The sequence below is a fragment of the Pagrus pagrus genome (assembly GCF_965226575.1).
Source record: "Pagrus pagrus genome assembly, chromosome: 13".
NCBI lineage: Eukaryota > Metazoa > Chordata > Actinopteri > Spariformes > Sparidae > Pagrus > Pagrus pagrus.
The window spans coordinates 2,438,549-2,463,121 of NC_140197.1; the positions used below are offsets into that span (position 1 = coordinate 2,438,549).

The 24,573-nt window shown below is 41.2% G+C and overlaps 2 protein-coding genes across 2 annotated transcripts in view; one reads left to right on the forward strand and one right to left on the reverse strand.

The window, feature by feature from the left end:
* Positions 1-24,573, forward strand: part of prr12b (proline rich 12b) — a 60,312-nt gene that overhangs the window by 23,990 nt on the left and 11,749 nt on the right. The window contains 6 exon segments of the mRNA XM_084370938.1: positions 899-1,060; positions 1,308-5,671; positions 6,836-7,048; positions 11,761-11,835; positions 13,971-14,790; positions 15,751-16,325. Of these exon segments, the coding sequence (XP_084227064.1) occupies positions 899-1,060; positions 1,308-5,671; positions 6,836-7,048; positions 11,761-11,835; positions 13,971-14,790; positions 15,751-16,325 (6,209 nt within the window).
* LOC311267376 (uncharacterized protein) lies at positions 17,725-22,899 on the reverse strand (the record flags this gene model as incomplete). Its single annotated transcript, XM_084370425.1, has 9 exons — positions 22,766-22,899; positions 22,463-22,599; positions 22,217-22,352; positions 21,991-22,084; positions 19,784-19,901; positions 18,765-18,988; positions 18,460-18,631; positions 18,218-18,345; positions 17,725-18,042 (listed from the first exon to the last, which is right to left on the reverse strand). Exons 6-9 carry the CDS (start codon positions 18,939-18,941, stop codon positions 17,725-17,727), a joined length of 795 nt encoding a protein of 264 aa, XP_084226551.1. The 5' UTR covers positions 18,942-18,988; positions 19,784-19,901; positions 21,991-22,084; positions 22,217-22,352; positions 22,463-22,599; positions 22,766-22,899.

Below are 24,573 nucleotides of genomic sequence, written 5' to 3' on the forward strand. Positions count from 1 at the left end.
TAAATTCTTCTAAAAGTTTTGCAAGCTTGTAATAATTAAAGCTCTGTTTTAATGGCGTGACTAAAACCACCATGGAACAGTGCTACATCATGTGTAGTGTGTGTTTTCAGGCACAGCTTCCGTTCTTGCTCAGGTAAGAGCATAACAGTTGAATAGAGTTAAGGGATTAACCAATATGGTTTATTCTGGGTTGATACTCAAGTACTTTACTTTAGTACAATTTTAAGGTATTGAGTATTTTATGCTACTTTATACTTCCACTCCTCTACATTTATTTGATAACGATAGTTACTAGTTACTTTGCAGATTCAGCTTATTCAGCATTGATTGGTGATTGCATGTGACGTGTAACCAATCAAATAGTGAAAGGTAAGACAGTGAGTGAGACCACAGAGTGATGACTATTGACAGAAAGAATGCTGCATCGGAGCCGAAGTATTGCATAATACATTTATTGTTATCTGCAATCACAAAAAGCACAGATACTGATAATCAGAAAAATGATGTATAATGGCCCTAATAATAGAGTTGTTTGGTTCACCAAATAAGAGAGACGAGTTGCCCGTCCAGACAGAAAAATTATATTATTGGCTGGATGGTGCAGAGGAGGAGGATGGCACCACAAATTTACAGCTAAAACAGGATGGCGGCTTCTCTGTGTAAAATCTCTGTGGTTGGTTTTGTTGGGGTGTGTTCTGTTTTATTTTGCATCAGTGATATACATAGTAATCACTTCTAAGAGTTTCTGACTCTGTCATATCCAAAAATATAAGTAGAACAGTTAAACAATAAAAAGAAAAAAAATTGAAAGAAAGACTTATCAAACTTTTTATGTGACAATTATATGATCTCTGATATGATTTTTATGAATTAAGTAAGGGTTATGGTTTGTTGCCAGGCCTGTCAGGGCTCTATGATGCCAGCCTCCACCATGCCAGTCCCTCGGGTCCTGACCCTTTCGTCATGAATCTGATTTCAGCTCTTGAGTCCAGAGGTCCACAGCCCCCACCCTCTGCTTCATCCCTTCTCTCTCAATTTCGCACTCCCTCTTGGCAAACTGGTAAGTGTCAGCCTGTTAGGGGAGCAAGTGCTAACCTTTAAAAATAAAACTAAGTACATTTTTGGTTGTATTTTAACTATTGAATTATTATTATATATTATTATATTATTTCTATATAATAATCTGATTTGCAAAATAACTTGCAAAAATATCCAGTCTCAAACTCAAAATTTGCTGGTTTGTTAAATTTGAAAAATGACTTGCATTGACCATTGAACAATTGTCTTTGTTACATTGTGTCTTGTAGCAATGCATACCCCGGCCCCAGCTAAAGTTTTTATTTCTGAGGCACTTCCAAGTTCCAGCCCTTTTCCCTCTTCCTCAGCCCTTTCTTCATACCAGCATCCTGGCTCTTTCTCTGGACGATCTTTCACTCCCTCACTATCCCTTCAAGACACACCTACATTTAGTCCAACTTCCAATGGTTTGCTATCACCCCATGATCCTCTGTTGCATATCAAAACACCCTCCCAGTCCAGCTTGGGCTTTGATCGCTTGCTGTCTTCCCAGAGTTTTTCTCAGACCCAAGCCCCTTCCACCGCTTCCAGTTGCCACCTACCACCTACCCAGTTCAATCTGTTGTCCTCCCAGCTACACAACCAGTCCTCCCAACTCTATAACGCCTCCATGTTCTCTTCCACATTAGTCCTGCCACCTACAACCGCCCCTCTGCCCCCTCCACCTCCTTCGCCCCAGCCTCCTCCAGAGTTGGCAGTTTCCCGGCAGGACAGTGTGATTAAGCATTACCAATGCTCGTCCCCAGCTCAATCCACACCACTCCCCCTACAGCAATATGTAAGCTGTGGTGGATCACCATGCTACCAGCAGATAGCCAGCCACCATTGGCATTCTGGAGTGTCCTGCAGTCCCATGGAGGAGCAGAGCCCAACCTCTGACTCCAAGGCCTCACCACGGATGGAGTCCAAGATATATCAAGCTATCATCCAAACTCCCTACACATCCTCACCCTCCAGCTCCTCTGCTTCCTCCTCATCTGGCCTCAAGGGAGCCAAGAGTTCTAGCTCCAGCAGCGGCTACTCTTCTTCGGGCTCAACATCATCTTCTTCCTGTACCCTACACACTCCACTGTCAGCCTCCTCTACCTCCTCTTCATCCTCTAAGACAAGCACTGGCTCCTTGTCTGCTCCCTCTCATCAGCAGCCCCCACCTCAGTCAGCAACAGAGCCGCCTCCTCTACCAGTGGTGTCATCCACCCTTGTCCAACAGCCAGAACCCAAACAATGCCTCTCTACCTATGGCTCTCTATCTATAGCCAAATCTAGCACAAGGCTATCACACCAGACCCCTCCCCAGCAACATGCCCAGTCCCACTCTCCCGGCCAGCCTCCACCTATACACATAGCCCAGTCTTATGGAAGCTTCGACTCACCTCATGCCCAAGACCTGAGCTCTGGAGCAAGGGGTGCTGGAGGGAAGGCTTTCCCTGATACAGGCTCGGGGGGACGCTCATTTGCTGCAGAGATAGTCTTTGGAGAATCAAGCTTTGGCTCAGCTTCTCTTAGAAGAGAAGGCAGCCCTTCCTTTGGGTATGGGGATGCTGGAGGATCAACAGGATGTGGACCCATTCCAGGAGCTGCTGTACTTGGCAGTGGAGTTGCGTCTGCAGGATCAGGGAGCAGGGCTGCTGTTGTTGGTAATGGATGCAACAACTCTTACCACCTGCCTGAGTCTTGTCCATCACCCTCCATCAGTTCTACAATCAGCTGCCCTGGGTTGCACTCTCCTGCTTCTGCCCGCCATGCACGGTCCCCCGGAGACTCAGGGGCCACAAAATACCTGTCCTCCATCCTCTCTCCTTCTTTTATGTCCTCACCACAAGTTTTCAATGGTACGCAGCAAGCACAGAGCCAGCCCTACCACTCAACGCCACCACAGCCAAAAACAAAAGCAGGAATGGGAGTTGAACGATCCCAAGGTGAGGAAGAGGATGAGGACGATTTCCTCATCCACCACTTATTACATACCCAGAGCTCCACTCCCTGTGCATCCCAGCATCACCCACCTTCTGAGCAACTAACCCAATCACTTGCACAGGCTAGGGATGGGGAAAGCAAGGGAATGACTTATGAAATGAACAAGATTTCAGAAGAGCGCTACCACCTTCAAAGTGTCATTCGTACCAGTATTAGCACCAGCAGTTCAGGTCCTGGAACGGCAATTGGTGATGCAGCAAGTGGCTTAAACAGTCCGTTGGAAATTTCCCAGAAGAAACAGCAGCAGACAAAGTCAAATTTGACGATATCAAAGTCCACTGCTGGAGGGGCAGGAGGGGTGAGTGACTCTTTTTCCCTCTCCCATCAACAGCATGACCCCCTAGACTCTGTGGTCAATTATGGAAGAGGGGACCGCTACACACAGCACCCACATTCTCAACATTCCCATCATACCTCACATGTGTCCTCACACTCTCAGCAGCACTCTCAGCACTCCCAAATCTCACAGCACTGTCGGCACACTCAACACTCTCAGCATAGTCATCCCCATTCCCACCCTCACATGGAGCTGAAGAAACCCTCAGATGCAAATGACATTGCCTACTTGTGTAACACACCAGATGTGCAGCAGGCTCGACAAAACCATGTCTCCCTCTCTCTGATGGATTCACCGTCAGATCCTCCCAAGCAAACACAAATGCTGGAGTCTGTCCACTGCACCACCCACACAAAGATTGACCCCCAGCAACCCCCTTCACAGCAACAGCAGCATCCTTTGAGCCAGCAGAGTAATGAGTCCTCACAGTTGCAACTCCAGCTCCAAACTCAGCGTATAGATACCCAATACAGCTTTGGAGGTCGGCAAAGAGATCGAACCAGAGCAGGTCAGAACTCAGTACCTCCGCTTGACATGCTGGAACAATCTCTTTCCCGAACGAACAGCAGAGACAATGGAGGTTCTCTGGACAGAACTGGAGTTGGGGTGCCAGTTACAGGAGGGGAGGGAGTTGGTGGAGACAGACATGAACAGCAGCACAGACTCACACCTCACCACCATCCCCAACAAACAAGTTCAGATATCCATGACTTCCTCTCTGAGCCAAATTCGGGCTTGTCCACCCCTGCACACCTGCACCACCTCAGCCAGCATCAGGCCCACCGCCAACCGCAAGCACGCACTCACCATCAGCTGTCACACTCTCAGTTAGCTCATCCACTCTCCCACAGGATGGCAGCAAATATGGCAACTCCCCAACAACAGCAACAGCCGCAACAAAGACAGCCTGTAACCCAACTATCACACTCCCAGTTAGACCAGCTCAAACAACACCAGTTTGACACGGTGGGTAAAGAAGGACAAAATCATGCTCAGCATCTCCAGCGGTTTGCACCTCTAACGTCCATCTGCTTTCCAGACTCTCTTCTTCAAGATGAGGATCGCTCTTTCTTTCCTGAGATGGAAGACATTTTTTGTTCAGCTGGTTACAAGTCAAGCTGTGCTGGGGATTCTGGGGCAGGACAGACTGCTCAAGAAAGCCTTACCGGGCATCATGGGCAGGGGCAAGAGGGTATGAAAACCTTAAAAACAAGGGGAGCTCAAGAGGGCTATGATATAGTTGGTCATCACAATGATCAAGGCTATGGACAGTACTGCAACAGCCTTCCTGAAACAGGAAATGGTAATCTGCACTCAGATCTTGACTCACTGAAGACCCACGAGATTCCCTCCACTGTGAATACTGACCAGCTTGGCCTCATCCAATCCCGAACTCTGGCTATAGGATTGAGTTCAACAGTTCAAGGGGATGGCTCAGTCAACAAGATAATTGGAGCTGTGGGAGTAGGTGGAAGTTCGAGCACTCCTGGTCTGATTTCACCTATCTTCTGTTCCTCTCAACCCAAGAAACTGCTGAAGACAAGCTCATTTCACTTGCTCAAACAGCGGCGGGAGCCACACCTCCAAACTAAGAAAAACTATGCACAGGAGTATGAATTTGAGGTCGATGAGGATAAAGCTGATGTGCCAGCTGATATTCGCCTCAACAGTCGACGACTTCCTGATCTGCTCCCTGACTTGGTTTCCAGTTGTAGAAAGGCTGGTGGGGCATCAGGAGTAAGTGGGCTCAGTCCACTAGTTGGTGACATGGACTTCTGCCACTCCTCCAACTACCCTTCTCTTGGACACTCTTCACAACCCCCCTCCCACGGTGCTCTCAAGAAAAGAGGCAGGAAACCAACTAAACCAAAACGTGACGGCCCTCCTCGCCCACGAGGTAGACCATGCATACGTCCTCTTCCAGAGCCTCCTTACTGTAGGGGGCTAGTGGGATCAGTGGCTGGAAAAAGTAGGCGGGGTCGTGGACGGGGTCGTGGCAGGCGAGGCAGGAGGGAGGGAGGGCTTGTTGAAATGCATCAAGACATGAACAAAGCACAAAGCCTCCCATATCATCTTAAACAGCTGCATCAACAGTATCCACACCGACATCACAGACAGCAGGCAGATCACCACCAAGCGCCACAACAACAGCATCATCAGCAGCATGTTTCCTGTCCTCACCACCAACCGCATCATCAACAGCAGCAACATCACCACCACCAACCACAACAACAACAGCTATCCCAGCAGCCACAGCAAGATCAATTCAGACCTATGAAGGTAAAAGTGGACTTTAAGTTATTTCAGTGTTTTTGTTTAAAGTTGAAGTTGAAATCTTCAATTATATGTGCATTTTGTAACTTAAATCATAACAAAAGCTGAAAGGTTGACCTAAATAGATTATATACATCATCCCTCAGGTACAACACAATGAAATAGAGGAAAAATAATGTCTCAAATCATGATGAACATTCTAAATGAATTGAAACTATTAAATTCAAAGGACCTTTTAAAAAAGGTTTTTTTTGTTTGTTTTTTTAATATTACATTCAGTGGTTTATTTCATTGGTAGATATTTGCACTATGTTGACTTTCCTCTATCTGTTTGATATCTATTGTGGTAGTTTTTCGTTGGGTTCAGAACATTTGCAAGTTACAGCTTATAATGGTTTGGTTTGTTGCATAATAGATGATGCCATCTTATTCGGCATGCCAAGACATAATATTATCTTAATTCCTTGACTCAGTGCACATATACTATTTCACAATGTCAAACTTCTCTGAACTAATTCTTTTCACAATTTTATAACTGTAAGGGCCGGACTTGAAAAATTCATAACCTAAAAAATGTATTTTGAGTACAGTCATAGGGATTGGATTGTTGGATTTTGCTGAGTCCCATGAAATCAGAAGAAGTTTCAACATGAATTTTTTTTGTGACATGAACTGGGAGGCCAAGGTGTGTGTTTTCTATCTAAGACCTGTCAAGGCACCGTCATAAGACCTGTGGGGGTGTACTGTGGTGTCTTGCAGTGGGACTTGTAGTGAATCCTTTGGGTCCTGTATGTAGGGGGGGTTGGGCCTCCATGGATTGGACTTGTTCTAGCACGTCCCACAGATGCTCGATTGGATTGGGATCTGGGGAATCTGGAGGCCCGGTCAACACCTTTGTTGTGTTCCTTTAGTCATTCCTGAGCAGTTTTTGGTGTGTCAGGGCCCACTGTCCTGCTGGGGGTGCCCCGTGGGGATTGTACTTGGTCCACAACGGTGTTTCGATGGGTGGTGCATGTTAAGTGGCATCCACATGGATGCCAGGTCCCAAGATTTCCCAGCAGAACATTGCATTATAACGAGATGATCATCGTTATTTACATCACCTGTCAGTGGCTGATTGGTGTAAATCCTGCCGAATGTCTTAATCCATCTACCTTGTCTATTTCTCAGATCAAACTGCCCATTCCGACCATGCTTCCATCAGAGTCCCTGTTGAGGACAAATTCACTATCCAGCACCGAGCCAGCTCTTTCTGATGGATCAGTTGGGTCTGCACCATCTCTGGGCCTGAGTCCTGGACCCAGCACCATTGTGGACATCAGCAGAAATGATCTGAGCCAAACTCACAGCAAGCTGCTAAAGCATCAGCAGAAACCAAGAGAGGTAAAAAGCACACACAAGAAGCACCTCGCAGAATTAATCAAATCTGTGTATTTTATCCTAGATGTTTCAATGCTTGGTCTAGTTATGATCTACTTTGGCTGATTAGTTACAGTGAGTCTTATCATGTGACTGTTAAAGTCTAATCATCAGTTGCACTGGCTAAGCTCCTTTATTAGTTTCTTTCTGACAAATGGTTGTTTGAGCACAAATTTAAGGGTAAATTATAGTTACATGAACAGTGGAATTTCTTTATTCAGAAAGTGTCATGGAGACAAGATGTTTTTGGTGGAGCAGAACCAGCTTCTCAGAATTAACCTAAAAGAGACATAGATCATTTGGTAAATTATCACTTGTATCAATACGGTATACTTCAATTTACCAATATTTATCTGCAAGATCGGGCTTTCTTTTCTTTTCTTTTTTTTGGTGTTTCCCAGAACATTCTTTTTTTAAAAGAATCTAACAAGGTAACAACTTGTATGAATTGCGGTTCTGTGACAGTTTGTCTGACTAAATATTTATTTCTTAATTTCTTTTGTGTTTTTTTGTGAAAACAAATGCAAAGAAAACCTTTATAGAGAAGCAGAAAGATAATATCAATTAAAAATGTCAATTCAGAATAATTGATACCCATGTTAATCAGACATCTTTTATACTTGTGATTATGTAGTATCACACAGGTTGCTTACATCGTACTGTTTGTTTAGGCCTGTCACTTACTTCTTCATGTAAGGATGTGTAAGAGAAAGAGTTGAAATGAAGAAGGTTGCAGAGGACCTGTGCATGACAACTTCAACTTTGTATTTCATGTTTGAGTGAAATGTAAGCAGTCTTGGCAACAGTAAGACATCTGCAAAATGTGAAGTGAAGTGACACCATATGTTTCCAAATCAAGTCAAACTGGTATACACTTCAGTCAGTAATTATTTGAACAGATATCCTCTTTTACAACCCAGCTTGCAAGGGGAAAGGGGAGCAACATAAAACCAGGTGTTTTTGGTAAAAGTTATTTATTTGCAAGGAGCTTAGAAATGGTTGCAAACAAAAATGGATATAGCAAAACTATAAAGGAAAAGGGCTAATGGGTGCTGTTTAAAACAAAGAAATAATAATAAGATAATAATAATAAAGAAGACTTAAAAAAGAAGAACAGCTATCTATTCTTAAAATAAACCAAATATGAAAATAAAACCTCACTATCTAACCTCTTCAAGTGGAAAAAATAAAAACATCCAGCACCCCTAAACCTAGTTTAGTATCTTACCATGTGTGTGCACTAGCAGTATCACATCAGCCATCACAATTGTCGAGTTGGGCAGGTATTTGTAGCTTGGAGTCACCCAAATTGCTCCTTCTGGATTGGTGCACCTGACTGGGTGCCAATCCAGTCAGGATCCTAATGATGTCAGATAGTAAGCCAGCCAAAAAGCCAGCTCTGTATATTTTACACTAACAAGGTTAGGTTATAGTGCTGACACAACTTTAAGGATGTTAGAAGGTTTTTCCATCTGTAGTACTTAGCCCCTTTTTTAACTGAGCATTCACGCTGAAGGCTGAAGTGCTGAAGTGCTGAACAGAGATTGCAGAGCACCACTTCTTACCAAGTGTCAGCTTATATCTGTGAGCTCTGGACTTGAGCCATTCCTTCAGCCACAAAGGAATTTGAACTAAATATTAAAAAATAATGCCTTTTTTTAGTTTTATGTTAACTTGTTACTTTTTGTTACTTCAAATTTGGGAGACAATGATACACAGTGTTGTATAGCAAAATTAGTTTGCATGTTGAATGAGTCTGTTCAAACATAGAACATTTAAACAGTTATTTATAAACAACACATGTATACGTAGGAAATATTAATATTATTTTTTCTTTTGTGTGTGGGTGAAAGTAAACAGCAGCAACAAGAAAGTGATGATAATATGGTTGGCATCTTCACATTAGACAGGTAAACACTGTCCATCAAGCTTGACTGCATGTGAGCACCAAGCATCAATGATGTAAGCAAAGAGCCCACCTCTCCTCGTCCTGCCGGAGTCCTGTGGCTTTGAACACTATCCCCTATTCAAGTGCAACAACTTTATCTGGGATGTTGTGGTGGAGACATCTCTGTAAAGATGTGGCCACAATAGATTCTGATTTCCCATTGTTTGGCCACCCCATTTGAGTCCCACGATTTGACATTAGTCAGGAGCAGCGTTAAATCCATGCTGGTTTAGCATGACTTGTATCCTGATTCCCTTCCTTTCCTGCGGCTGGAGAGGTTGGATGGTCAAAAGATGCTGTGTGCAGCGATCATCCCAAAGTCTGCTGCTCTTAATCCAAAACCTATGCTTCCTTTTCCATTACTGATTAATGTATTTCTGTCATAGGTAATTGTTGTTTCAGTAACAAAGCTAAAAGACAGATTAAATACAAAAATAAGGCAAAGTTTGAAGAAGCTGCTAGCTGCAGCAGTAGAGTTTCTACACTATTTTTACTGATAAATCAGTCGCACTTTATTTCACACTACACTAATAAGATTGAAGAAAGCCATACTTTTTATCAAACTAGACAAAAACTTGAAATAATCTGGTCTTTATTTGACAGTAAAAAAAGACAGTTATAAGCTAAGTAAACTAATAGGATATAATAATCCAATATTTGTACCAAATTAGACAAAACCTGTCAATGATATGTTCTTTAGTAGAAAAAAAAATAAAACTGTTACTGTATATCCTTACTAAGTAATAAGATGCAACAAGCTGAATTTGATATCAAATTACACAAAAACTAGAAATATGAGTAAACAGTTATACTATACACCTAAATACCTTAATCACCAAGTAATTAGAAACCACATATAATGCATTATTAGACCTAAAATGTAATTTTTTTAGACACTACAATACCAAATTATACTCTAATTAAGCAATAAAACCGTTGATTCTTATTTCTAGTTTTTTTTTTCCTAATTTGTCCTAATTTGACAAAATTCACCTTGTGTTCTTACATCTTATGAGTGTACTCTGAAATTAAGTGGGACCGATAAGTCAAGGAACACACATTACAGTTATCAGACTAAAACTCCTCCTTTTAGTGTGTAATGTAAAAGGGTGCAATAAAATAATGGGAAAACAACATCAATATTCACAGTATAACAATAAATATAGAGACAGTCAATATTTTCTGCCTTATAGATGACATTATTTGCACATCCTACCTCTTAAATACATACCTAATCTAGATAGCAATGTTGTGCTCACATCATATGAGGCACCATAATGTAGTGCTTCATGCAACAGTAATAGGGAGTTTTGGGTTAGATTTGGCTATCAATAATAATTAATGGTTATCAGGGATAATTATTAATTATGATTAATAATAAGATCCAATTTACATTAGATTACCTCGGGGCACCACCCTTGAAGAAGGGAAAAGATAGCCAATTCACCAAATCAGTCTCAGAAAAGGTACTAAACTGTTTGTAACTCTGATTAATAATTAGTCTAATTTAATAACAACATAACAGCTAGTAATGGTTGAAGGACTTTTGGAGTTCTTGACAGAGTAGAAGTCGGCAACATTCACTCTTGTATAATATTAAATAGGCAGCTTGAAGGTTCAAAGTCTTTCATTTACACAAAGATGAAAACACACTAACTAACATGTACTATATACAGGTGTGTGTGTATGTGTGTTTGTGTGTGTGTGTGTGTGTGTGTGTGTGTGTGTGTGTGTGTGTGTGTGTGTCTGGCAGAACAAAGAAACGGTGGTCACTGATATCACATGTGGTTGTGATATGCTCCAGGCTCAAGGAATGTGTGTGTGTGTGTGTGTGACGTGATGCCAGGTTATAGAAGATGGTTAGTTGCATGCAAAGACCCTGAGTCTGTGTGAAGCATCATTCGACTAACGTTGAATTAGCCATCTAGGAAAGCAAACTACCAATTACCTGACCTGAGATCACAGTAACACTCAAACAGTGGACACACATAAATTGAACACATATGCATTACATCAACCAGAGTTTAAAGTCCTCCAGGCTCTCCAGAGAGGCTTATTTGGTTTAGTGTGGCCCGATGTAGATGAGCAAAGCAATAGTTAGTTGACCACCACTACTGTGTTTTGTTTATTTACTGATACGTTTATTTTAGTTTTTGCTTTTTTTCCTGATGTTTCCGATCACCCCCGACATGTAGTGTTTTTGCCTTCTATGTGTGTTTGTTTGTATATTTGTTTCCCTTAGTTGTAATTTATCTTACTTTGTTATGTATATGTTTATGTCGGCATATGTGTGTATGTATGTGTACGTGTACATGCATAAATGTGTATATGTGTGTATATAAAAAAATAATAATAATAACAATAAAAAAAAAAAAAAAGTCCTGTGCTTAGCCGTGCTATGCTATGCTATCTAAGACCAGTTCAACGTTACCAGTCTTTGAAGAAAAGGTGCTGGTGGTTGCAGGAGAACGTTGGGATTCCAATGTTGAACGCTGTTCTTGCTGTGCAAGGACGGATGAAAGTCGGCAGAGGAGGAAACGGTTCACTCCTTTCCGTGTCATGTGTAATCTTTACAATAACTGGCATTTGTGAGCATCTTGAAAGGGATGACATTTTATTGTTGTTCATTTAAAGATACATTAAATGTTGTAACTAAACATGTTTAAAGAGTTTGACCTAACCTTCACTAAACATATTTTAAAAGCAGTTTTCTCTGATTTGAACACAGATGACATGGAAGAAAGACTTTGACGATCCACTGAATCCCGAAGCCTGGGCTTCTAATCAGAAACTCTCTGGTTCAGTAAGTTGCTTCACACAATTGCAAAAATGAGCAAAGCCAGGTGCTTCATATATAATGCATAATCCATTCAAACTCAAGCCTCTGGTAGAGAAAGCTACACATTGCCTAGCTTATTTACACATAAGGTGCCTAAAGGAACTTATGCCAATACCTGCGTGAAAAGGTTGCATTTTAACCTTACGATGCAAATATAAGAAATTCTTAGGTGTTCATAAAAATCACAATATTTAAATTTTCTGTTATTTTTTGTGATTTGAGGCTTAGAGAGAAGGGGGTTATAGTTGAGTGGCAGCCAGCTCTGTCTGACTGACATAAGAGAGAGGAGAGAGATGGTTGTTTCCAGGACAGCCGTTGCCACAGTTACTTAATTTTTCAGTTCAGGAACCCTGCTACCACCTGCTGTCTGTAAGGCTTCATTACCTATTGCTATAGTGCCCATCGCCTGCATTCAGTGAACTGTTTTAAGTTGAGTAAAAGTAATTACAATCAAAATAGCTCCAGAGGTTAAAGACCTCCTCCAATGAAAATCAAGTCTTTAACCTTGTTAACCTGTCCAAACGGCATTTTTGGTATTATGCGAGACATATCATGAGCGAAATAACCAGTCAACACCATGGTTGAGCTTTTCTGCTTTAAAAATGAAGTGTACCAATGACAGAGTAAAACTCTGAGCTGAGCCCAGAAAGGAGTCCCCTATGTCAGTTGGTACTGAGGCTAACTGCCCCCTCTTAGACTCAGTCTGACCAGCCTCACAACAACACTGCTCTCCAAACACCAATCAGAGTAAAGCAAATTAAAACACAATGTAAAGAAATCTATCTGGAACATTGGAAAGAAGAAACTAAAAGCCAAAGTAGATAATAATGTTATGTAGCCCTAAAAAGAGGTTATGAATTAGCAGAATATCTCTCTACTGTCAGAGATAGAAAGCAGAGACAGATCCTCACCAAGTACAGGCTCAGTGACCACAAACTGACAATCCAAACAGGAGGCAACCAAAAGAAAACAGAACATGTGGTCACTACTCGACAGGTGAGGTTGAGACAGAGTGAACATAGATGTGATTAATCATTTGATCACTTCAGGTATCACATAGATGTGTGGTGTGAGTCTTCATGTTAGCTAGCTTCAGGAAAGCATCTGTATTCAGAAACAACACAAAATCTAGAATAATCAGATTAGTTACATGTATATATCCAACATCTTTTAATTGTAAAAGAGAAATCTGAAAACAAAAAACATTTACCAGTCCCAGCTGTTCTTATGTGATTATAAACTAAATATATTTAGGTTTCGGACTGTTGGTCAGACATAACAAGACATTTGATGATTACATTGTATAGACCAATTAATTAGCGTAATCGATCTGATTAATTCATGATGATAGTTGCTAAATTGTTTGGTTCTACTGAATTGGTCTGTCACATTATGTCTGTCAAGATACTAGCACCCATTTCTAGAATTACAAATAACAAGGGAAACTACAAACAAATCAAATCTACAAACAAATCATCTAGACCTAGGACACATTAGTGGCAGAATTGATTTTAGTCTAAAATTGCTAAAAAGCAATATTTATATATGTACAATGGGTCAAAATATGTATAAAAAATGTGTTTATATGTATATGTATGTAGTATTGAAGTCACAAAGAATTGTTTTGTTTCAGTCTCACCACTCTCATCAACCTCTTTTCCTGCAGCTGCAGGCAGCTATATTTGGCAATAAAACCCTTGTTAGCCATACTTTATCAAACAGTAGACAGAAACAGATAGAAACCAAAGATAAATATGTAAAGACCTAAAAATTCTTACTCTGGAATTGGTGGGGACCAAATCAGAACTAAAAGAAGAGGGAATATTGGACTCATTCATCATCAATTCATTAATTCCTGCTTTGAGTATGGTGGATGTGTAAACTGTTGACTTACACATTCGCCACAATCATAGCTTTATATAGAGATAAAATTATGCTAACAGCTTGGTCCGCTGCAACCTAGTGGTCAGAAGTAGTTACTAGTTATTTTTTGGAGTGTACAGAGGAGTACAGTTAACTGACAAACAATGCCAGTACAGTGGAAAAGGAGTGACAACATGATAAATGCTCATCAGTGATGAGACTCTGCTCTTTTGCAGGCTGATGAGAAGGCTTTCGACTTCAAACCTGGCTTCATAACCTCTTTTTTGGACTTTCTGAAGACAGGCAAAAAACAGACAGGCGTTGAGCATGGACATGATGAAGGTGAACAAGAAGCGCTAAACCCCTGTTTCTCTCTTAAGGGGCGGATCAGGCCCTTAACTTCGCCTCAACCTCCCCTACCACAGACTCCTCCACAGCAGCCTACAGGAACATTCAGTGAGGGAGGGCAGGGCGGGGGGGGCGACCTGGCACTCAGCAGCTGTCCGAGTCCCTGCAAACCTCTGGATGAGGAGCTTAAAAGGAACCTGGAGATGCTGCCCTCCTTCTCCTCTGATGAGGAGGACTTGGTCAGTAAGAATCAGGACCTGCAGAAGAGCATCTCATCTGCCATCTCTGCCCTCTATGACACCCCACACACATTGGCTGCTGCAATGGCTCCTGCCATGGTAAAAGCCCCACCCACCTTGTCTCCGCCTACTCCACAGGAACCACATCTTAGCCTCCCCCTTCCTGCCATTCCTCCCCTAATCCCCAGTACAGAGAATGGAAAAGAGGAGGCGCTCACGTACAACGAGCAACACATACAGGACAAGAAGGACCAAAAATTAGTCTTCCCACGGTCAAATAGAGAAAAAGCAGTGGAGAGGGAAGTTGAGCAAGGAGGAGTAGAAGAGGAGGAGGGAGAAGGAAAGACTGTAGATAATAAAGATGTAATGATACATCCACACAGTCTACAAAGACCCCTGGAAGATCAGGAGGAAGATGAAGAGGAAAGGATGTCTGAAATGCAGATTTTGGAGGTTTCTAAGGTTGAAGGTAAATGAATGTTTGTTGTTTGTTTATCTGTCTGTTTACTACTGTCTGCTACTTTTAGCTTTAGGAATGTTAACTGACAGTCAACATTCCCTCTACTTGAAAAATGGAATTTCTTGAACTTGGAAATAGTAGTTTGACAAAATAATCTTAATTCATGGTCCACTCACCTGCTTTTTTCAGAGCTTTTAACTGTATCTCATGGCCATCATCAGCAAAGGGAGTCCCTCAGGTGGAGTCGCCTGTCAGAATGTGTAATGATGTAACTGAAAGATCTGTCATGTAGTAAGTGGTTGTGTATGGAGAGATGGAGTCTCTGTTTAAAGATGTTCTCTGATGTCATGTCAATGTTCTCCTTGATTTTTTCTCCAACTACTGAGTCCTTGTCAATGACGTTTCCTCCTCTTCTTCATTGCTGCTGTGTTACTTATATCCAACACATTTTCACTCATCCACATACGTTTTTACTCACACTTAGAGGACAAGCTGAATGTGAGTGTATCTCTTCTCAAGGCTTTTTGTTATAGCAGGCTTGGGGACACATGATCACATCTGAACCAACTTAATGCCAACTAAGTAAACAAACAAATTCACTGATGAGGACCATGAGAAAGCAATTTAATGGACCTTGATTGGATATTTTTTAAGATCAGTTAAACCAATTGGCCGTGTTCATTAGTGGGGGACAGGCGAAAGATTGTGTTGTTGCTTTGTAAGAATTTCCTCCCCCTACTGACTAGCTGTACCCAATAATGCTGTGCAGGTGGGTGGTGCAGGACCTCTGCCCGCACAAAGCAATGATGGTTGTGATATGTGACATGTTCTTGTTAATCCCTCCAGATAAAGCTTCCAAACCATAGAATAAAATTGCGATCCCAAAGTAATTTCCTGTGACCTTAAAAAAACTTTAGAGGGCAGTCAGAGGGTAATGATCTTATTTGCTCTTGCTACATTGTTTTTCAGATTCTCCATCAGGATCTGTGCTTGCTCCTGAACATCCATCCCCATCACGGTCCATCTCTCCCTCACCACCCACCTACTCTTCACCCTCACCCCTCCCTCCCTTGTGTCTCTCTGTACCCTCCCCACTGCTGTTCCGGCAGGAAGAGGAAATGGCAAATCCAACTTATCCTCCTTCTGAGCAGCAGCAGCACTCCTTCCAGCCGGCTCCAACTGCAGGCACCTCTCCACCCCCTTCCACTTCCCCTCCAGCCGTCCCGTTGTCACCTCTCTCCAATCTTCCCCTGGGCCAGTCCATCCCTCCTCCTTCCACCACACCTCCCCCATCATCCTCTGATCAGGACCAGGAACCTGAAGTTGGGCAGCCTTCCCCCTCCTCATCCTCTCCACCACCATCCCCTCCAACCCCAGAAGAGGCCCCAGAATCTCAGCGTCTTACCTCCCTCCATCTGGCAAAGAAACAAGCTGACGCTGCTATAGCCGGTGAGAGTGAAGAGGACAGTGAGAGTGGAGGTGAGGGAATCTTCCGTGAACGGGATGAGTTTGTGGTTCGAAGTGAGGACATCGGGACTCTAAAGGTGAGTATGCATACAGCTCCCACACAGTAAATTTATCGGAGTAAATTTTACTCAAATTGAATAAAATTTTACTCTGACAAAGATAATATTTGGTCCCAGTCTAAATAGAGTAAAATATACTCTCATTGCTGAGTAAATTTTTCAGAGTAATTTTTACTCTATTCAGTGTTTGTTTTTTACTCTACATGATGATATTTTACTCAGTGTAGTATAAAATGAAAACAACTCTCCTGCCATTTTACTCAAAATAGAGTTGTATTTCACTCTATATCGAGTCAAATACAACTCGATATAGAGCTGTATTTGACTCGATATAGAGCTGTATTTGACTCGATATAGAGCTGTATTTGACTCAATATAGAGTTGTATTTCACTCTATATCGAGTCAATTACAACTCGATATAGAGCTGTATTTGACTCGATATAGAGCTGTATTTGACTCGATATAGAGCTGTATTTGACTCAATATAGAGTTGTATTTCACTCTATATCGAGTCAATTACAACTCGATATAGAGTTGTATTTGACTCAATATAGAGCTGTATTTCACTCGATATGGAGTTGTATTTTACTCGATACAGGGTAGCATTATAACTCAATTCTGGAAGATTATCTAAACTTAAAAGATCAATACATCAGAAATTTGAATTTACACACTTTAATTCTTTAAAAAACAATACAATAAAATACATAGTCAGCCAGAAAAATACAAGCCAGAAAAATAAATTATGGCCTCTGTAAATTACAATTTTGGCCTCTAGTCAGCCTTCAATAATACATACAGTATAAATAAAAATAAAACAAAAAATGCCAAAATTGCATTGCAATCCATCTTGGAGTCATTTTTTTAAATCACAGGAAACGGTATGGTACAATAAACAAGCTTGAATCATCACGACTGTATGACATCTGTATGTCAAATGCTTTGTAACAGAACAGCTCTTTAACATTAACCACTTGAGGTCCCTCAGTTGTACACACTACTTTGAATGCATTAAAATGCTCATCAAGACATATTGTTTGTAGTGCAAAAGTAACTAACAGTAACATCTCATCTTTGACAACAACGTGGTGGATTTTGTGAAAAACTGGCATCTCACATTGGACTTTAAGACAAACAACTAAACCTGCACAATACATATTTCATCAAAATCACTAACTGAGAAATCTTCAGATCTAGATGGGCCTTCACCAGGATCGGAACAAGGTTCATGTGCTTTATTGAGATGCTTTCTAAACCCAGAAAAAGTGCCATAAACTTGTGAACAACCAGCCTGACCACATTTAAGACGAAGTGTCTTTCCTGAACAAAGCCTGTGGATCAACTTTAGGTGCTTTATCAGGGAATTAACATTTGCTGAGGGCTTTTGCAAACAAAGCACAACATTTTAGTCTCAACTCAATGCAGCATTCGAGCTCTCAACTCTGCAACTCTGGGATTGACTTTAGTGGTAGCAACATCTATTTCATAAATGGCGGTTTGCAAGAAGTTGTACACATTTGCCAGATCCAGGTTGTATGAGGTGCTGAAGACAAAATGAGTTTTGAAAAGCTCATCAAAACAGGCAAGAGAGTCTGGTGACTTACAAGGGATGGCATGTTTGTCAATCACAATGAAGTACTTGTGAATCACACTCCTCTGGGCTCCCACAGCAAGCAGGTAGGGTTGAAGGCTTTCTGTGATGCTGTCCAGATGCCCCTCGATGCTGGTCCCAGTCTGTGACACGAGAACTTCATTAGTGTTTACATTAAAATGAGCCTTGGTTTGCAAAAAAAAAAAAGATAGTGATCTCACCAAGATTTGACCACAATCTTTAAAAATGTTTAATAGGATTAGGAATGGGGGCAATATCATTTGAGGGCAATATCATTTACTTGAACTGTAACCTCACCTTGATGAACTTCACAACATGGTCACTGGCATGTCTGGCTGAGAGCTTTCCTGGTCTCTTGCGGCCTTGAGGTGATGGTGGCAGAAGGTGGAGAAGGATCAAAATGGATGACATGTCACTGTCCCACCCTGAAAATGTAAAGCAAAAATGTGCAAACATATTTTCACAAAAAGCTCAGTTATTCATATGGCTTTCAAAAACAGTTCTCCCTTCATTAGTATAATCATTTTATTCCAACATACCATTTTCCACTTCTGTTGTGGATTCAGCATTTTGAACCAGGTCTTGAAGTTCAGCTGTCTGTGTGAGGCCACGGCTTTGTTTAAGGACTTTCTGCTTGTAGACAGTCGGCCACTTCTCCAGGAACTTTGCAGAGATGGCATCACCAAACATCAGACTAAAATCCTGCTCAATCTGCAGACAAGAATAAGTAAAGACAGAACAGTAAACATTATGGAGTGCCACTATCATGATATACTAGAACCATAACCAGGATATTAGAAAAGGCCTGACACTTTCAAGGCAAGGCAGTTAAAGATGCACATACCATTCCTGCTATGTCTAGGAATCTTGGAAATGCTGTGAATATTTCAGAGGACTTCACTGGGTCATGAACCATCTTTTGGCGATAGGTGAAAGTCTGCTTCATCTTCTCCTTGACAATTGCTTCATCAGCTGTATGCTTCATCAATGCAATGGCCTCACAACACAGGTTTTCTGTCATTAGCCAGCTTTCCTCTGTGAGGGGGTCTCTCTCAGCCTTTGGACCACCTGTAACAGTGGTGGGACATTTACAGATTACTGGATTTGTCTGCTCTATACAAGTAAATGACGCTATATTGTGTCCTTCAGGGTTTCTGCAGGTTTAAGGAAGTTCAATTTCAGACTTTATGAACATAATTTAAGACCTAAGACCAATTGAAGAAAAAATAATAATGAAGTGCACGTGGTGGGAGTATTCAGAGAAAAAAAAGAAGAAGTATTCTGATATTAATACTGACAGCAAATTTAAGAGAAACAAAGGTCTATTATTCTGAGATTAGTCATTGAAACTGTGAGAAAAAAAACCTGACTCTGAGAATATTAAAGTTTTTTTCTTGCAAATTGACTATAACTTCAAAGAATATTCAACTGAATTTTTTCCCCTAAATTTAACACTAGCTAGGTGTACTAATTCTGACTGGGCTGCACTGCACAGTTTGCTTTAATATGTTATGGTTTGTTAAGAGTGTGATCAATAGAATGTATTTTTTTTAAAAAACATTTGTGAGAGTCAAACTTCATAAAAGTACTTCATAATCCAATACATTTTAAAGACTCTAAGACACCAGCAGAAACCCTGCTCCTAAGATATAAGAAACAAGGCTCGGACACTCAGAAAGGAAGGCCAAACATGCAGTTGTGTCATCAGATGAAAAGTAGGATTCAGTTGCTTCAGACACACAATAAGAGCGACTAAAACAGTAAGACTGAAAAAAACAAACACTTGCTTGTGCAGTAGTTTAAATATATAAACATCATGAATCAGACTTCCAAGTCCAACTACAATCAATGTCACATAGCTACCGATTAGTGTTGGTGACTGACGGGAGGTCTTCTTTTGTCCCTCTGATGCTTCCTTTTGAACAAATTTCAGTCGCCATGCCAGATACCCACTACCGTCTTCTGCATTGTAAAAATGCTCCTAAAGTAAAGAAAATGTTATTCAGTTTTGAATGAGAAAGTTAAAATGTGTTCATTTATCTCCTTAAAGTGGTAATCCCAAATATTAGGGCTGGGCAATTGAATGGTTGCCAATTACAATTAGGGCTGCCACAAACGATTATTTTGATAGTCAACTAATCACCGACTATTTTTTCGATTAGTCGACCAATCGGATCATACGTAAATTGAATGTATAACATACAGTTTATCGCACCAGCATGCAGCTGATCTTATATAACAATCATTAGCTTTCAGCTTTAAGTGTTTAAGGTATATGCTAACTAAAAATGAAGACAATTAAGATGATAGTTCATTAAACCTTTAATGAAATATGCTTGTAGCAACAAACAATTGTAGCATAAAGTGCAAACAGCTGAGTAAACGGATAAGGCACTGGCTGACCTAAGGAATTCAGGGTTTCCCCCAGAAAACTTTAAAACTTTATTTTTTTCCTCAGAGATTTTTACAATCTGGAGTCACGTGAACATGATCACGCGTCTTTTTCCGGTCAGTCGTCATGGAAACGTGACAATCACGGATCTACCAAAGATACTCTGTAATCTACTGTTTGGACCAGAGAAAACAAACGTGTGTAAATGCGAACCGTACGAGCTGAACAATGAAACACTGGGTCATGTTCACATCTGGTGAAAGCACCTCGGCTCACAGAAGTCCGGAGCTCTGACACCGCAGGGGACGACGTGCTAACAGCTAACAGCTACTAGCCGCTGCAGCAGCTGGCTGAGCCTCTAGAGCCGCGGCTCGGCTCACGGTAACGGCTACGAGGTCGACGTCGACTTGGTGCGTTACTCTCGGTCAGCTGGTGAAGCAGCGGTCTGATGAGCATGATGGGACATGACATGTCCCGTTATGCGCGACGAAGTTGTGACGTTGTCAGGTGATGAAAAAGACACCTGATCACGTGTTGATGGAGCGCAAGACTGATTTAAAATAAATAAACAATGTTTAGCCTGGCGGGGGGGCAAGTAAGACCTGGCGGCCTGCCAGGCTTATGATACACTGGGGGAAACCCTGTTATTATTGAAGTTTTGGTCTCACTAACTTAAATATAACAAAAGTGCATTTTGTGCTCAGTGCTTACAACTGTATTCAACTTTACTACACTCTGACTCTATATCATCCCAAACTGCACAAGGCTCTTGTTCCTAAGGCTAATGAATCAAATCTTCATCGCTAATATTAACGTTTACAGCTATCAATATGAGTAAGTAGTAAGTTAGCTCTCTGTTTACGCTAATGTTAGCAGCTAACTAGCCAGTTAGCTTAACGAGACGACGATCCCTCTTCATCGTCGTTGTCAGCCACAACGTGCTTCCTTTTCAGGAGCTCGTGCATCGCACTTGTGCTGCCGTGAAAGGCGAGTTCTGTCTTGCAGATATTGCATTGCACATTTTTTTCTTTTGTTTTCTTAAAATGCTCCCACACTTTTGAGCTCCGTTGCCGCCGGGTAGCCATGATACCAGAGAGCCCGTCTGGTATAACTTCAGGTGACACCACGGCTGACCCAGATTACCACTACTGCGCATGTGTGTCAAGGACAGAAAGGCAGACGCTGCAGTGGAAGGTGCCGCAGCAGTTTTGAGAGAGAAAATAAAGTTTAAAAAAAAAAACGACGCGTCGACTATTAAATTAGTTGTCGACGATTTTAATAGTCGACGTAATCGTGACTAGTCGACTAATCGTGGCAGCCCTAATTACAATTAATGAATCAGTGGTGAATGGGGGAGTGCAACTACTTGCAACCACAGTGAATACACCCACAGTGACACACCCATCACCCAGATGTCAATGAAGTGTGCACACACCACCCAAGGTCATTACTACGCAGGAAACTTACAGAGATGGCTCCCACAATTACCACCAGATTAGATCTTATAGGAGAGATGGCATACTGTAAATGGTGGGCACAGAAATGTTAACAGATCTTTCACTGAATTAAAATATCATCCAACAACAGTAAGTCGACAATTTAAATATTTACATTCTGCGAAGAAGGTAAAAAGATTTACACGGAAGTGAGGAGTAAATAAGTTTATTAATGTACTTACATGGCCAAACTTGCTCCAAGGATAAGCCAGATATGGGAACAAGGTAGTGATGCCCTTTGCATAGTCTTCTTTAACACGCCTTGGAGGACTTGTCCTACACACACACACACACACAGACACACACACTCTTAACTGAATGTACTGAGATTCAAATCTGTAAAAACAGGGATGCTGTACTGCACTAAGTCAAGTCAAAATATAGTGTAGCTAAAATTATTCAACATACCATGTTCACTTGTCATATGTGCAACCAATATCTTGACCATATCACGTCTTCTGACATCTGTTAGGCTTTTTGTCCGAGCATACTCGCTCATGATCCTCTCTCCTCCAGGTTTGTTCTTCAGAATGTTTTCAATCATCTAAGAGAGGGTAAAAAATGGACAAAATTATCTGTTTAACTGACAGTAAGAATTTTGGAATTGTCAACTTCAACTTGTCAACTTGCTGAAAGTAATTCTGCAGAGCTTACTTGAGCTCGACTGGTATCGTCAGCTCTCTGTCTTGTCGCAGGACTATGCTGCAGTATGATGGAGTCATCAGAGTCCCCCTCATGGTCTCCACTGGAGTTATTAGCAAAGGAGTTGCTTGCAGAAGAGCTCCACGAATCTAGCAATCATGTTAAGATTTAAGGGGTGGTGCAGAAGAGCAGAGAAACCAAGATAATTTCAAAATATAAAAATGAGATCTACTTGACTCACATATTTAGAACATGTTAGATTAGCCTGGATTGTACAGATGAAAATAAGGCTATGAACTTATATAAGAAACTCACCATCAGGATTTGGGTCTTGGGGTAAACAAATCTCCAACACACCAAGGTCTTGTTTTTTTACAAGAAACTCGAACACCTCCTCGTCAACTTCAGTCTTTGAATCATCATAGACTTTTAAGTCCAGAGTTGGGATGTCAAATGTCTTGGCAACTAAAGACAAAAGAAAATTGCACAAGCTTACTGACAAATTCGATGTGTGTTGTTATAGACATTAAAATGGTAACTATAGGGGGAAAAAATCTCAGACATTTTCTTATGATGGCATTTTAGGGCCACTTTCCACATTTCTGTCTTTTTATAATTTAAACTGCCTTTCTATTTCATTGAGTTTTTAGCCCTAGTTGCACTTTTTTGAATTTATGTTTTAATTTCATAGTGCACAAAGACAATGGGCCGGATCTACTAAAGGTTTGCGTGTAGTAAAACGTGTGCAAACTCCTTGCACACGCACAAAAATGTACAAACTGATTTACTAACAGTGCGCAAAAAAGGTTCACTTTACGCTTTCGCTCTCTCAAACTCGCCGTGCTGAAAACCATGAAACACGCTAAACCCTCTTTTAAATAGGCGTGTCTCCAACACTTTTGCACCTGTTGTAATTTACGCAATCACTCTTAATAAATCACCCGCAAACCGCGGTTCAACCCCACATGCAAATTTCTAGATTGCGCAAGCAGATTAGTACAAGCAATTTAGGATCTTAGTAGATCCGGCCCATTGTGTATTACTGCACTATTTTAGTGTTTGGGTCACGACTTAATGGTCAAGAACCAATGTAGGTCCTGAGACTAGACTAGTTGAGAACTACTGCCAGACGTTATTTTGCGAAATTTTTCACTCACCACAGTCCAAAAACAATTTGAAGGTCAGTTGCCCCTCATAACAAATGTACTTCTGGCGATCTTTGTACTTTACTCGTACAGCCTGCATCCTTAATGACAAGACACAAAGAAAATGTATTTCATTTACATTATCAAAAATATACACAGCAATTTAGTAGTTTTAACAATTACAAGTTAAAAGACAGTACAACAATTCCATTAATTAACATTAAAACTTAAGTTCTGAATTTCCATTTTCTGTGCAACTCATGCTGTAATATAGCCAAAAAGTAAGCAGACGGTAACTTAATTAAATCCTGGTCAAAGAAATAACTGTATTGTTGAGAGGTTTCTGTGGGGGTAAAACAAAAAGCCAATCATTGCATGTGTCAAGTTGACCTGCAGCTGCTAATTGAATAGCCCTGCTCTATATAGCTCTGTTCAGAGTAAAACACACGTGTTGCACCAGAAAGGGAGCACAATTACATTCTGGTCCACCTGCAGCAAATGAATGCAGTTTATGCTCAAAATTCAGACCAAACTACAGTTAAAAACGTCTTTCTCCAGCGCTCTCCTCTGTTTAGAGTCAAATACACGTGTTGCAACTGCTCAGCAACGCCTGCTAATGTTTGTTAAGAATAACTGATACTGCTCCGTTGATAATTTACGTTAATACAGGCGTTACACCGAGTCGCTTGGCATTAATACCGTCTATAAACCACTAAAAGCGCAATTAATAATTAATTAATGTGCACAATTACACAATTTGCGTTGTCAAATGCTACCGTTAGCTTAGCAACTAACGGTGCTTTTCAGCGGGAATGTCGGTCAAAACTTTCATCTTACATACAGTAAGTTAACTAATTAACGTTACAGTAAACTTACCTGACATCTCTTCTCTTCTCGTCCGTGTCGTCGCTGCCAAGGATGTAGCTCGCTGCCCGCCTGGTCTGCTCAGGTGTCTGCTGCTGCTGCTTCATGCAAGAG